This window comes from Cucurbita pepo, chromosome LG15 (assembly GCF_002806865.2).
Source record: "Cucurbita pepo subsp. pepo cultivar mu-cu-16 chromosome LG15, ASM280686v2, whole genome shotgun sequence".
NCBI classification, from domain to species: Eukaryota; Viridiplantae; Streptophyta; class Magnoliopsida; order Cucurbitales; family Cucurbitaceae; genus Cucurbita; species Cucurbita pepo.
The window spans coordinates 3,917,777-3,933,410 of record NC_036652.1 but is presented as its reverse complement, the minus strand read 5'-3'; the positions used below and the strand labels follow the sequence as shown (position 1 = coordinate 3,933,410).

General features: G+C 35.7%; 2 protein-coding genes across 4 annotated transcripts; both read left to right on the top strand.

Annotated features, from left to right (window-relative positions):
* Positions 1 to 269: 269 nt before the first annotated feature.
* On the top strand, positions 270 to 2,456 carry LOC111811525 (bax inhibitor 1-like). The gene is made up of 6 exons (XM_023698417.1): positions 270 to 450; positions 1,046 to 1,189; positions 1,319 to 1,410; positions 1,678 to 1,864; positions 1,989 to 2,144; positions 2,228 to 2,456. The coding sequence occupies exons 1-6, from the start codon at positions 334 to 336 to the stop codon at positions 2,282 to 2,284; spliced, it is 753 nt and encodes a 250-aa protein (XP_023554185.1). The 5' UTR covers positions 270 to 333; the 3' UTR covers positions 2,285 to 2,456.
* A 735-nt stretch (positions 2,457 to 3,191) lies between these two features.
* On the top strand, positions 3,192 to 7,289 carry LOC111811532. Of its 3 annotated transcripts, none has more exons than XR_002817556.1 (4): positions 3,192 to 3,507; positions 4,442 to 4,552; positions 5,609 to 5,753; positions 7,070 to 7,289. XR_002817556.1 is itself a non-coding variant. In XM_023698424.1 (4 exons), the coding sequence occupies exons 1-4, from the start codon at positions 4,163 to 4,165 to the stop codon at positions 7,075 to 7,077; spliced, it is 471 nt and encodes a 156-aa protein (XP_023554192.1). In that variant the 5' UTR covers positions 4,037 to 4,162; the 3' UTR covers positions 7,078 to 7,289. The 3 variants fall into 3 exon arrangements, 2 of the variants coding, with proteins under 2 accessions (XP_023554192.1, XP_023554191.1); XM_023698424.1 differs by lacking the exon at positions 3,192 to 3,507 and adding an exon at positions 4,037 to 4,369; XM_023698423.1 differs by lacking the exons at positions 3,192 to 3,507; positions 7,070 to 7,289 and adding an exon at positions 4,037 to 4,369 and having other exon boundaries at positions 5,609 to 6,007.
* Positions 7,290 to 15,634: the final 8,345 nt, after the last annotated feature.

Sequence of the window (15,634 nt, the reverse complement as noted above, 5' to 3'; positions counted from 1 at the left end):
ATGTGATGTCCTAATAGATTTTTCAATTTTTTTTTTTAAAGTTTAAAAATTTAATAAAATGATAAAAATTAATGAATATTTTTTATACAAAATATAAACTTTTGAGACATTTTCAATAATTTAACCATTTTTTTAATTTCTATATACTACGTATAATATATAAAAATAAAAAAGAAAAACCCATTTTTGTAATTAAGTTAAAATAACAGGGGCAAAATAGAGAATCCGAATAATCTAGAAACTTGACTTCATTTCTATATATCTCTCGTTCGTGAAGGGATTGTTTTACGCACAGTTTGTTTGACGTACTCTCTAAGAAAATTTTTCAACGCCATGGACGCATTCTCGTCTTTCTTCGATTCTCAATCCGGATCCAGAAGCCGTTGGAGCTATGATTCCCTCAAGAACTTCCGGCAGATTTCACCGGCCGTTCAATCTCATCTGCAGCGGGTCAGTTTCTGTACAAATTTGTTTTGTTTGCCTTTTTTCTATATATATTTCAGCGTGGATCTTGATTTATACAGTTTTACAGAATCGATGTTTCTAATTGATATTTTCGGCTCTTGTTTTATGCTTTTCATGGGCGTGGTGGTTAATTTTGAATGGGTTTAGACAAGAATTTGATGAATTATCTTTCAATTTTGGTCTAGGGTTTTCCACAATATTGGATGATTCACTATCTTGTTTTTTAAATTAGCGAAATGGTATTTTTGGTAGAGGAAATCTAAATGGTACATGAATTATTGAACATGGGACTACGGGTGAATTTGATCCTCAGAACAGAGATTTAATTGTGTTTGGGTGAAGAAATTCTCGATTGGATTTGGGTTGAATTGATAAAAAAAAACTCCCTATGGTATATACCTTTCGGCTTTCAGTTTTTACCTCAGAGTTGAAACTTCTGGTTCTTCTTGGCTGAACCTAACCAATTAGTTCATTGGATTCTTTCTAGTTTTAATTTTCTTTTCCTGTTTACATATGCACCTATATCGATATGTGTTATTACCAAATGGGACTAATGATGCTAAGTACGTCAAATCTGCAGGTTTACCTCACTCTTGGTTGTGCTTTAGTGGCATCTGCTGCTGGAGCTTATCTACATATACTTTGGAACATTGGCGGTATTCTCACAACACTTGCATCTATTGGATGTATCACATGGTTAATGGCCACCCCTCCTTATGAGGAGGTAAGCTGTTTTATAACCTCTTTTCTCCCTTGTATATTTGTCTTCTTTGTATATATGCGTTCTCTCTCTGTTTGTTTTTGTTGCTAACATTCTAATTTTTGTTTTGTGTCACGCATTTTTTGTATTCAGAAAAAGAGGGCCTCTATTTTATTGGGGGCTGCCCTTCTTGAAGGGGCTTCGATTGGTCCTTTGATTCATCTGGCTGTCGAGATTGACCCGAGGTAAAATCAAATCTGGCTGGTTATTTATTTGAATTCCTATATGTAGGTACACCATTGATATATCAGCAGTGGGCATTAACCATGTAACGGCCCAAGTCCACTGCCAGTAGATATTGTCCTCTTTAGGCCTTCCACACTCTTACAAAGAATGCTTCGTTCTCCTCCCCCACCGATGTGGGAGCTCACATACAATGTTCACTTGATTTTGGGAATCGATATTTGCTTCTGATTATTTTTGTATTGACTCACAAATTTGGTTGTTCCCAGTGTTCTTGTGAGCGCTTTTGTGGGAACTGCGGTTGCCTTCGGTTGTTTCTCAGCAGCAGCTTTGTTGGCAAGACGAAGAGAATTCCTTTATCTCGGTGGCTTACTTTCTTCCGGCGTATCAATGTTACTCTGGCTACATTTCGCCTCCTCTATCTTCGGTGGTTCTACTGCCCTTTTCAAGTTTGAGGTATGGATACTCCTGTCTATATCTTTTCCATGGCTTGGAAGTAGTGGAAGCAATCAGCAAATTGCAGTAGGTCTGGTCTGACTTGATACTGTCTTGTTTGTTTGCTTGTTTGTTGCATCTGTAGTTGTACTTCGGGCTGTTGGTGTTCGTGGGGTACATGGTAGTTGATACTCAGGAGATAATTGAGAAGGCACATCTGGGTGATATGGATTACGTGAAGCACGCATTGACTCTCTTCACCGATTTCGTCGCTGTTTTTGTCCGAATTCTGATTATAATGGTAAGCAAGCTGTGTTTGTGTTGAAATTGGTTGATTAGCTGAAATGGGAATTGTTGTAAATGTTTGTTTACTATGGTGTGCAGCTTAAGAACTCAGCTGAGAAGAACGAGAGGGAGAGGAAGAAGAGGAGGAGGGACTGAACAAGCATGGGACTCAAGAACTCTCTGTCTCTGTTATAGTATAGTTAACCGCAATGTGTTTGGATGTTGTTTGTAGATTGTAATGGATTTTGTGATAACTGAACTGATTGATGTGTGTTTCTGATTGGACAATGGACAATGGAAGGTGCTTAAATTTCACATCTGTTTTGTATGTTTTTCTCTCTCCCATGCTGTAAAAGGGATGTCAGAGAGAGAGAGGGATATCTGTTAATCTTAATCTTTGTCATTCCTTATGTCGTGGGTTTTCAGGTGTCTTAGGTGATTTCATGCAGAACCAATCCCATTTGATTAACATAACACCTTCTCACAAAAGTTTCTTTGAAAAATTGAATCACTTTTTACTTTTTTGTTCAGAGATTGTTTTTTTACTTTTAATTTAAAGTCAAACACTCTAAACATGTACCATTTTATGACACATTTCGACTATGTTCTTGGTTGTCTTGATGTGTTTATTGGTTTATATCAGTTTGGCTTCTTGTATAATTTGAACTAAGATTACATCTTTTAAAGCTATTTTTCGATCATTTCAATGTGATTGATTCTATTGCTCACAACTAAACATGCCTATTAAGATGAAAAATTGGTAATTTACATGTTTATTTCGTGTGTATAATAAATTTTTAAATTTTAAAAAGTATATAAATAAATCTTTTTAATTTTTAAGTTTGTGTTAGTTTCTAAATCGGTCAATATGATTGACATCAACCATATTGACATCAACGTGCTTGTTTAGTGTCTAACAAGGCTATAACATATTCAACATTTTAAAAATCAATAAATTCATTAGATATAAAACTAAAGAATTTCAAATTCATAAACAAAAAGCAAAATTATGATGTAAAGGAAAGCAAAATCATCTTAATTCTTAAACCCAGCTCGATGAAGCTGTATATAAGCTTGGAAGCAAATCGCGAAGAGAAGGGAAGGAATGAGAGTCTCGGCAACACTGTGTTGGTTCCAAATGGATTGATGGTTTTAACCCATTTGCGAAATTCAGTTTGTAAATGGGTTGTGAATTTCCCTCCGATTTGACCCACCTGAGTTACAGATTGGATCCTACTTGAGTTTGCAGGGAGGGATTTGGATGGACAAGCTTTTAGAGTTTGGTCGAAGAGCCCTCTTCTACGTTAGGGGTCCTCTCCGGCTATGAACAGCGCCGGATTCAATCCTTTAGGTTGGAGATCCAAAAGCGTCTCAAACAGGTACTTGGTGTTGGATCTTTCGATTTTGCTTCCGTTTTCTTCTGATTATGCAGTTTATATTCCTGGGTTTTTGTTCTATCATGGTGTTCTTGGCTTTGAAATGATGGAGTTGGTTATCATCTACACTGAAATTAGGACCCAATCAGGGAAAATGTACAATTCTCTGCCATTTTGTGCTGGGAAATGAGAAATTATTCCTGTTTGAACAACTTTCAATTTGAATGATTGAGGAACAGAGATGAGTGAAAATATTGAATCCATTAACATGACGTTTTGGTCGAAAATATAATACCTAGAGATTAGCTACATATGGTATACTTCTCCTGTTTGAATCAGGGTTTGAAACCAAACTTCTCCTTAGGAGAATAGATGGATCGATTCAAGTGAAATCCAATGTAGATCCAACTTTCTATTCACTCGTGGGATCTGAACGCTTCGGGAGACTACCTTGTCTCCTCTCTTCTTGAGAATCATACATCCCTTATCAGTATAAGGACAGCTTTAAGTTGACACGATAGAAAATGTATCTTCTTAACCATTCTCAGGATATACTTTTGTTGGTTTGATCAATATATTTCTCAAGGTTACTTTCTTGGTCATTGGGTTAACTTGTCCTGTCTTTATAATGAAGTTACGAATATGAGTTTCTTTCTAAATGCAACTTCATTATCATTACCCACTTAAAAATGAATCAGCCATCCATTTGGAAGTAATGGTTTCCTACTTTGCTTGGTATTTCCTGAGTTCGGTTTCTTGGAATCTTGAGAGCAATGGAGGAGCTCTAAAACCATCATTTGAAGATTCAAACCTTCATTTTGATCTGAATTTCATTGTCATTATGTGGATATTCAAGTGTTCATGTGTAAGGGGCTATGTTTCTAACTTGTTTGCGAACAAATGTTATATGTTGTAATGCTGTTTTACCCTTTGCCAGGCGGAGGAAAGAAAAGTTGCCATGAGAAAGGTACCAGAACAGGCTATCTTAGCAGAAGTTCGTCGCATGGTTGAGGAGATGCAAACTCTAAATAAAAAGTTAGAGGAAACAGTAAGATACTCATTTTTCTTTAGGATGGATTTCATATTAGAAACGTTTCTTCTCCGATTTTCAGTTCCCGAGGAAAATCATGTCGTTGTTTTTATAAGAAAACCATAACAAGATTAGCACGAACACACACGTGTGTGTGTCTGTGTGTGTAGTTAAAGAGCTTACGATATTCATAATCTGTCAACATCTCTTTTGGCTTTCCCTTTCGGGTTTTTCTTCAAGGTTTTTAAAACGCGTCTACTAAGGAGAGGTTTCCACACCCTTATAAAGAATGTTTTGTTCCCCTATCCAATTGATGTGAGATCTCACAATCCAAACCTCCCTTTGGGTGCCCAGCGTCCTCGCTGGCACTCGTTTTCCTCTCCAATCGATGTGGGACCCCAATCCACCACCCTTTAGAGCCTAGCATCCTTGCTTGCACACCGCATGGTGTCCATCCCCCATTGGGGTTCAGCCTCCTCGTTGGCACATCGCCCAGTGTCTGGCTCTGATACCATTAGTAACAACCCAAGCCCACCGCTAGCAAATGTTGTCCTCTTTGGGCTTTCCTTTCAAGTTTTCCCTCAAGGTTTTTAAAACGCGTATGTTAGAGAGATGTTTCCACACCCTTATAAAGAATGTTTCGTTCCTTTCTCCAATCGATGTGCAGTAGTATGGTCCTAATATTTCTCGTTCTTGCAAATCAGAAGAAATTTCTTCCAATGCCACACAAGCGCGCACACACACAAAAAGGAACTTATACATATACAAGAAATGTAGATTGGGAGATCGACCTTTACTTTCTATAAGACATGGGGATTAATGTATTCAACTGAATTAGCATACTCACTCAAGTTATTTCTAGTTTCGATTCGTTAATAATGCTATGCGTTACCGTTTTACGAGCACGAAAGTTAGTAGTACATCCAGTAGTCATGTGGGATAGAATTTATCATTGGGAGGGTTGTTAATGGGCAGCCTAAACATGGGAAGATGAGTGTACGAGACGTGTCACATATCGGGCCCTCGAGAGGCACAATCATCTTATTATCTATGACAGAACTTTGTACAATGCAGGAGTCTGCCATTGAAGAATACTTCAAGCCAATTGACAAAGAAGCAGAGGCATTAATGAAACTACAACTCGAAGGAGAAGAAAGAACTATGAAGAACATGGTTAAAGTGATGCAGCAGCAGGCTTTGTTTGAAAAAGCTGAGGCAGGTACATTTACCAATACCCTTCAAACTGACAAAAATCAACACAATCAATGAGGTGATACTGTGAGAACTTTACTGATGATTTGATTAGATTAATGATGTCTGTTTTTGTGCAATTTTGGTGCTACTGATTTGATTACTCTTAGTTTGCTTGACTGAAACCCTTGTTGGGCTCATTTTGGAGGTTGGTTTTTGTAATAACACGAGCCCACCGCTAGAAGATATTGTTCTCTTTGGGCTTTTTCTTCCAAAATTTCCCTTAAGGTTTTTAAAACGCGTCTGCTAGGGAGAGGTTTCTACACCCTTATAAAGAACGTTTCGACCCTCTCCAACCGATGTGAGATCTCACAATCCATCCCTTGGCACTCGTTCCTCCCTCCAATTGATGTGGGATCTTACTATCCACCCTCCTTTGGGGTTCAGCGTCGCCTTATGTTTTGGCTCTGATACCATTTGTAACAACTAGTAGATATTGTTCTCTTTGGGCTTCCCCATCTGGACTTCTCCTTAAAGTTTTTAAAATGCTTTTTCTAGAGAGAGGTTTCCACACCCTTGTAAAAATTGTTTCGTTTCCTGTCCAACCGATGTGGGATCTCACAGTTTTCTTAATATTCCGCTCGTTTCCTCTCCAACCGATGGAGGATGTCTTCAAATATTCTAAACCCTCGCCTCACCATCAAATCCATCTAGATTCAGATTAAATGCTAGAATCACTCGAACTACACCCAAGAACTTTTATCCTTGAATTGTTCATCTTTTGTAACAGCTCAGCTCAGGCCCATCGCCAGCCGAACTCTTATCCTTGAATTGTTCATCTTTTGTAACAACCCAAACCACGGTTAGCTGATATTATCCATTTTAGCCCGTTATGTATTATTGTCAGCCTCACGATTTTAAAATGCGTCTACTAGGAAAAGGTTTCCACATCTTTATAAGAAATGCTTCATTCACATCACATCTCCAACCGATGTGAGATCTCACAACTTTATCCTAAAATTCCGTGATGAGAACGAGGTTTCCCGGGGGACTTGACCCATTCATTAATGTTTTTTTGTTTGTTGTTAATGACCACATCTTGAATTTTGGAAGGTGGACCAATTTGAATCTTTAAATTCAAGTTGTTGACTTTTCTTGCAACAATATTGATGCCCCTTCTTCCTCTTCAACATTTAAATATGAACACATGCCCCAATTTCAAATGGATGAGGTTTACATGCCATTTTTTTTTGGAAAGATTGATGTTTACTTGAAAATCACTGTCGATTTGTTCATGATGCTTTTGAGATTACCAATGTCTTTTATCAATTGAGCTTTATACAGGTCGATGAAACAGTGAAGAATTGTGCATATACGTGAAAGCGAGGCTTCGTTAGGTTATGTTTTTAAATAATTTGTTAAATCAATGATGGTCGAGGTGACATTTCAACCTACAAATCTCGACTAGCCGAATCCTTAGTTCTTGGCATATTTTGTCTTTCAATGAAAGAGAGACGTGTATACATTTCTACTTGGGTTATATATTATGTTTATGATTTTATCTCGTCTTTTTTTCAATCGACCGAAAATTAATTGAATGATGTAGACTTGTGACCACCACGCCTATGCGTTGGTTGACGATTCGAATATTATCCACCGATCAAACTATTTCGTGGATCAAGTGGGACCATAAAAATCATTCATTTCAAAATTGATCCTCACAAATTTATAGTTAAATTTTGCTAAAAGATAATTAATAATTTAATTAAATACTATTTTAGTCTCGATATATTTTTAGTATTTGGTATATATACTTCCAAAATATTCATTTTGGTTCGTTAATTTTCATTTTAACTCTTTTTTCTCTAAATTTTATATTAAAATTTTGAAAATAAAAATTAAAATCGTCACCATTAAAATATATCAGTACCAAAATGAATATTTTAAAATTATAAGGAATTGAAAATATTTAAACTATTAAAATTATAAGGAATAGATTGAAAATATTTAAACTATATTGAAGTGTATGTAAGCTATTTTGGATGTCAACAAATAAATAAATAAATTATAGTAAAATGTGGAGGATAAGACATTATAAGAGATAAGTAGTCCAAAATAAAAGGAAAATGAATTTGATTTAATATTCCATATAAAAATAATAAAATAACCAATTACATCAAATATGAATTTAAATTTCATTAAATTAATTGATTTTCTTTATTTTTTAAAAAAAAAAAAACGCTTTTCACCATACGTCATTTTCAATTAATATCCCTAAATTATTGATTTTAATTATTCAAAAAAATCTTTTTTTTTTTTGAATTATAGAAAAGATGACATGGCAACCTCATTTAAATTAATATATTTGCTATGGTTGGTATGGATGTGTATAGGTATTGTGTATACTACAATGCTATGCGCGATCCCTTCCCTCTATAGTATACCGACAACGTGAATGTACACTAGTTGAAGGTCATGTTCAAGGGTACGTATATGAGCTCGTCTGTGGATCCATATGTGCATACATGGGTAGTGTGTAGAGAAATACTGCATATTCAATTTGTTAGGGATATTTAGCTTTGAATTATGGTTTACCATATGTATCATATTTGATCGTTTATTATAGGCAAATATCTTGTATCCATTTGTAATTTACCATATTTCGGTGCGGTGGTTTTAACAAATATTCTCATGGTATCATAGCCCTTTTGGTTTACTCATCATTTCTTCTCTATGGCTTCTGAATTCTCGTATCATCTTCTTTCTTTCAACACTCTAATCCATATGATCATCATCAAACTTTCTTCGTCCAATTATCTTCTTTGAAAAAGTCAACTTCTTCCTCTCCTTTAGAGTCAAAACATGCTAGGCTATGCTGATGAAACTGTGGGTCCATCACCTCGCTTTGAACTAGAAACCTCCTCAACATTCAACACCAAATATTTGGCGTGGAAAGCAGCCAATCAACGACTTCTTTGTCTCCTACTCTCCTCTTTCACCAAGGAAACCATTGCTGTCATCGTTGGTCTCTCCACTGTACGTGACGTTTGGCTTGTGTTAGAAACTATGTTCAACCACCAGTCTCAATTATGCACGTACCTTCAAAACAATTTGTGACAAATTTCATGCCATTGGCAGACCCGTCGAGGACATTGATAAAGTGCATTGATTCCTCCGTGGACTCAGCACTGGTTTTTACTTTTTCTACTACTCAAATGACTCTCACCCCTCTCCCCTGTTATTATTATTTCCATTATTTCCATTATTTCCATTTCTACTGCTCAAATGGCTCTCACCTCACGCCCCTCTACACGAATGACAACGTTGTAGTGACGATCATGAGACCAAAATTAGGGTAGATGCATCCACGTTGTTTTTCTTTCATAGATCTTAATTTATATCCGAGCAAATACTTTATTTTCTTTAATTTGTTTAAATTAGTATTATTTATTTTTTGCTACATTATTTGAATGATTTTATAATAAATGTGTGAATCCATGATCGAGCAATTAAATATTTCCTTTAAATAAAATTTTCACGCATTATAATGTTATTCATGCCGTAGTAACTTGGTTTTAATAGAAAATTATAGTCGTTACAATTTACAACTCAATTTCAATTTCAATATATATTTTGAAAAATTACTTTACAAATAGTTAAAAATTATTTTTAAGAATGGTCGAGAATAAATAATAATAAAAATAAAATAAATAAATGCATAGATTATCCTTTCATAAACAAAAACCTAATTTTTGTAATAAAAAAATTAATCAAAGAAGGAGAAAAAATTCAACTCATAAAGTTTTCACAAATAAATTAATAATCCAATCCAAATCATACAGGTGGGATGGGATCGAGTTATTCGGATCATCTATTTTTTTGAACATCACTATAGTTAAGCATATGCATTTGACTAATTAAAAGTCAGAGATTTGAATTCTCTTTTATCTCACGTGTTGAACTAAAGAACGAGTGAAAACTTATAAAATTGATATTTTAATTAAATGATTTTGTTCCTAATAATTATATTTATTTTAATGAGGTAGGAAAATGAATTTATATTATAAGTTTTTGATATTATATTTAAATATAATTAAAGAATATGTTATATTACCTTCGTTATGGAGTTTAATCTTCCTCCATGTGCCCACTAAACTTTGCATACACATTCTCCTCTCTCTAGAATTGAAGGCAATAATAGAGATAATAGAGCTAATTACACAAAAGTGGATGATTTCAAGTGAAAGAATACGAAATTAAGCCACAAGACTCGAGAGGTTAGCGTTGAGATGATACTAAAGATATCTCGATGTTCAAAATGCACAAAATAACCGAGGAAGTCGTAAAAATAGAGTTGAGACTCCCCAAGGGTGTAATGACCCTATTTCCCCTTTTTCCTTCGAATTTTTAGCGATTTTTAATCGATTCTTAGCCTGTTTTGATTGTATTTTCTCGATAACCTAGAATTTGGAAAACTAATGCAAAATTTCGTTCTAAACCAAAGAAATTGAGGAAAATATGAAGAATTTAATGTGGATTTGAGACGGGTGAGGAGATAGTTGGGGGAGAGCTAGAGATTTTTAGGGAGTGGGATTGAGATTTTTTTTTCCGGCAAAGTTGCAAGATACAGGACCTCCCTATCTTGTATGATATTTAGCCTTCCATTACGATTTAGCATAGATAACATATTTGACTCTTTATTGAGAGCCTTCTATTATGGTTTACCATAAATATCATATTTGTAATTTTATTATAGGGATATATATTTTATCAATTTATTACTTGATTATGTCAACGATCATAAATAGAGAACTCTTATCACCATCTAGATGGGTGGTTTTAGCAAATATTCTCATGGTATCAAATCACTTTTGGTTTGTTTAACAGCTTGATTCTTTTTTTCTCGGTGACTTTCGAATTCTTGTTCATATTCTTACTTTCAACACTCTAATCTATATGATCACCCTCAAACTTTCTTTCTCCAATTATCTTCTTTGGAAAAGCCAACTTCTCACTCTCCTTGAGTGAGCTATGTTGATGGAACTATGGTTCTAGCACCTCGCTTTTAACCAGAAACCTCCTGAACACTCAACACAAAATATTTGGCATGAAAAGAAGTCGATCAATGGCTTCTCTGACTCCTACTCCTCTCTCACCAAGGAAGTTATTGTTGTCTTCGTTGGTCTCTCTACTGCACGTGACGTTTAGCTCACGTTGGAAACTATGTTCAACCATCATTCGAAAAGCTCGTGAACTAAGGCTCAAGAATGACTTGTAGCTGATGAAACGCAGCACCAAACTTGTTGCTGAATATGCCCGTACCTTCAAACAATCTGTGACCAACTTCATGTCATTGGCAAACCTGTCGAGGACATTGATAAAGTGCACTAGTTCCTTACTGGCATTGACACCGATTTTTCAACTTTTTCTATTGCTCAGATGGCTCTCACACCTCTTCCCTGTTTTGCAGATTTAGTCTCTAAAGATGAAAGTTTTGAGTTGTTCCAACGCTCCTTTGAGTCTTCTGACTCCACTCCTACGACATTCATAGTCACTAATCGTGGTCGCACCCATGGAAGTCACCTTGCTTCCTGGTCGTTCTCATTCCCATAATAACAACTATTCCGGCTGAGGAAGAATCCGCTCAGATCAAGTTCGTCGACCACCTCGCTACCAAATATGCCTCACGGAGGGCCATTATGCTGACCGCTGCAACCATGGTAAGTTTGGCCTGATTCTGCTCATGCTCACCTTGCTGAAGCCTTCAACACGTTTTGTTCTATTACTGGACTCGAAGCTGCTGATTGCTTTTTGGACTCTAGGGCTACGACCCATATGACTATCAACCCATCTATTCTGGGTCAGCCTAAAAATTACATGGTAAGGACTCTGTGATCGTAGAAAATAGTGCATTCCTACCCATTACCCTAGTACTCTTTCTCCTGTTTCATATATTCACTGTCTTGGTTGTTCCTCGTCTCACTAAAAAACTTCTTTCAATTAGTAAATTAACGTATGATTTTTCTCTCTCAGTTATATTTACTAATAATTTTCTTACTATCCAGAATCGTCAAATAGGAAGGGTAGTGACAATAGGTAAAAGAGATGGAGGGCTATATATGCTTGGATGCGACAACTCTGCCTTTATTTCTATACTTAGAAACAAATCTTTACATGCTTCATATGATTTATGGCATGCTCGCCTGAGTCATGTGAATTATTCTATTATTTCTTTTTTAAATAAAAAAGGTCATCTTTCTCTTTTATGTCTTTATTCTCTCCATCATGTAGTACTTGTCAGCTTACAAAAAGTCATCGATTCCCTTATTTTTGTAGTGAACGTAGGTCGTCTCATCAAATCCAATTCCGATTTTCTTTACTATGTTATTTTTATTGATGATTATTCTCCATTCACTTGCATTTACCCTTTAAAATTTAAATATGATTTCTTTGATATTTTTTTTCAATTTAAAAAATTTGGGAAAAATCAATATTATGCTCGTATCAAGGTTTTCAAAGTGATGGAGGTGCTGAATTTACTAGCACTTGTTTCAAATCTCACTTATATACTTTTGACATCCACCATCAAATCTCTTGTCCATATACACTTGCTCAAAATGGTTGTGTTGAGAGAAAACGTCTTCATGTGACTAAGAAAGGCTTGACCCTTCTCTTTCACTCCCATATTTCTCCTCGTTTATGGGTGGACTCCTTCTGCACTACAACTTATATTATTAACCGGTTGCCTACTTCATTTCTTGGAGGTAAGTCACCTTTTGAACTTCTCTATGACTACTCTCCGCATTATGACAATTTTCATCCCTTTGATTGTCGTGTTTATTCTTACTTGCGTGATTATATGCCGATTCTCCCTGCAACATTCTTGGCATTTTTTTGGGTTATAGTCCCTCTCATAAAGGGCTTCATTGTCTTGATCCCACCACCGCTAAGCTATACATCACCCGCCACGCTTAATTTGACGAAACTCACTTCCCTACTGTCCCTATCTCCTACGCCCAACCTCTCTCCTCTCTTCATATTTCAAATTGCTTGGAACCACATCTTTACCATATTGATTCATCCCCCACCACTTCTTCACTGCACATTCCTTGATCCAGCTCATCTCGGTGGGATATTTGTTCTGATCTTGTGGATGAGTCTTTGCAGGTTGATACTTCTCTTGTAGGTTCCTCTTTGCCACCCTCGACTTCTAATCCAACCTCTATTGAACCTACTGTTGATTCCTCTTCTTTTGGCTCTCAACCTATGATCACAAGAGCCAAAGATGGTATCTTCAAGACCCGTCATTTAGCACATTTTGGTATTTTGAGCTCATCTAGACTTCTTTATGCTCTTCTTGCATCCACTGAGCCAAAAGGATTCAAATCTACAGTTTAGAATCATGCTTGGGTTGCTGCCATGGATGAAGAAATTCAAGCTTTATAACAAAATGACACTGTGACTTTGGTTCCTCACCTTGCCAACACCAACATCGAGAGGCTCTAAATGAGTATTTCATATTAAATATTTGCTTGATGGATCCGTCGAGTGTTTCAAAACTCGTCTTGTTGCCAAAGGTTATGCTCAGGTACCTGGTCTCAGCTACATTCACACTTTCAATTCGGTTGTCAAAGTTATCATTGTCTGTGTTGTGCTTTCTATTGCCCTTACAAATAAATGACCTCTTCGGCAACTTGATGTCAAAAATGTTCTCCTCAATGGCACTCTTATTGAAAATGTTTTTATGGAACAAACTCTTGGATATATTGATCATCGACTTCCAATTCATGTATGTCTATTAAAGAAAACCCTCTATGGCTTAAAGCAAGCTCCTTGTGCCTATTTTCAGCGTTTTAGCTAATTTATTCTCACTTGATTTTTCTTACCGTTGCGCTGATACGTCCCTTTTTTGTCTTTCATCAGCAATCTAATCTTATTTGTCTGCTTCTTTATGTTGATGTCATTATTGTTACCGGAAACAACTCATCTCTTATTGTCAGCTTTACTGCAAGCTTCATTCTAAGTTTGCTATCAAGGATTCAGGTTCTCTTAATTACTTTCTTGGTCATGAAGATTCACCCACTCTTGATGGTCTCTTTATTAGTCAGTTAAAATATGCTCGAGATATTTTTACTCATGTTCAGTTGCTCGATAGCAAACTAGTCCACACCGCATGGTTGTTTCTCATCACTTGACTGCTGATGATTCTTCTTTCACTGATCCTACTCTCTATCAATCTTTGGTTAGCGCCCTTCAGTACTTGATCATTACGTGTCCAAATATTGCTCATGCTGTCAGTTCTGTCATTCAATTTTTGCATGCCCCTACTGTAGATCACTTTCTTGCTGTGAAACACATTCTTCACCATGTCAAGGGAACACTCCACTTTGGTCTTACCTTTCGTCACTCCACTTTGGTCTTACCTTTCGTCACTCCACTTTGTTCTTACCTTTCGTCCATCCATTGTTTCTAGTGCGCTAGTGGCTTATTCTTATGCTAACTAGGCTAGTTGTCCCGATACTCGTCGTTCTACATCCAACTATTCTATTTATCTTGGTAACAATCTCGTTTCTTAGAGTGCCAAAAAGCAACCTACTGTCTCACGCTCCAGCTATAAATCTGAGTATCGTGCTCTTGCCACGACTGCTGCTGAACTTTTTTGGGTTACGAATCTTTTGCATGATCTTAAGATCCCTATTTCACAGCGGCCCTTACTCTTATGTGACAACAAAAGTGTTATTATTATTTTTTTTTTGCTCTAATCCCGTTTCTCACAAGCGGGCAAACATGTTGAACTAGATTATCATTTCCTTCGGGAACTTGTTATCACTGGCAAACTTCTCACACAATATGTACCTTCCCATCTCCAAGTTGCTGATATCTTCACAAAAAGTGTTTTTCGATTTCAATGTGAATTTTTTAAATCCAAGCCACTTTCGGGGTGGTGTTAAGAATATTTAGCCTTGAATTATGGTTTACCATATGTATCATATTTGACCGTTTATTATAGGCAAATATCTTGTATGATATTTAGCCTTTCATTATGATTTACGATAGGTATTATATTTGACTATTTATTATAGGCAAATATCTATATATTTTCCTTCCATTATGACTTACCATAGTTATCATATTTTCCCTTTTATTACAGTAAAATATATTGTATTCATTTATTACTCTCCCCATTATATTCTTTTCATATAATTTGTAATTTATTTGATTCGGTAAATGATTATAAATAGAGAACTTTTACCCCTATTTAGATAGAGTGATTTTAGCCAATATTCTCACTCCCATTAAAATAAAAAGCGTTGGGGGAATTTTTTGAGATTTTAGTCATTTTGACTTTGTATGCATGAAGACCTATGTTATTTCGGATGATGTCCTATATTATTATGATCAAAGGTAATAGTTACAAATACTTTGATCCAAATTATTTATCTGGAGATCTGTGAATAGAGGTATCATACACAATAAGTTTCTATATGACCATACGACAAAATATTCAATCTCTCTTTATAAATCTATTAATTGAGAATATTAATATTTTACAAAAGAATTATTTTAATTTTGAATGAGTCATGAACTCTAGCAGTGTGAGGGCTTATCCTTTGATTTGTAGGGTAAGAGTGACTTTTACCCCTAATGTAGTAAGTTTCCCATTTTGGAGGGTTGACCAAATAAAAAGGCAAGAATTTAAGTTTGATGAGATGAAATTCACTCATTCCCATATAAGATAAATAGATGATTAGTTCTTTGAAATGTTGATTTTCGGGACTTGAACAATTGAGCCTCACACTTTTACTCCTTCAAGCAAGATGGAATTTGTTTATGATTGGACTATAAAGAAAGTGTTCATTTTAGGATGAATAATACTTGAGGTGTAAGATGTAATCATAAGGGGTAAAA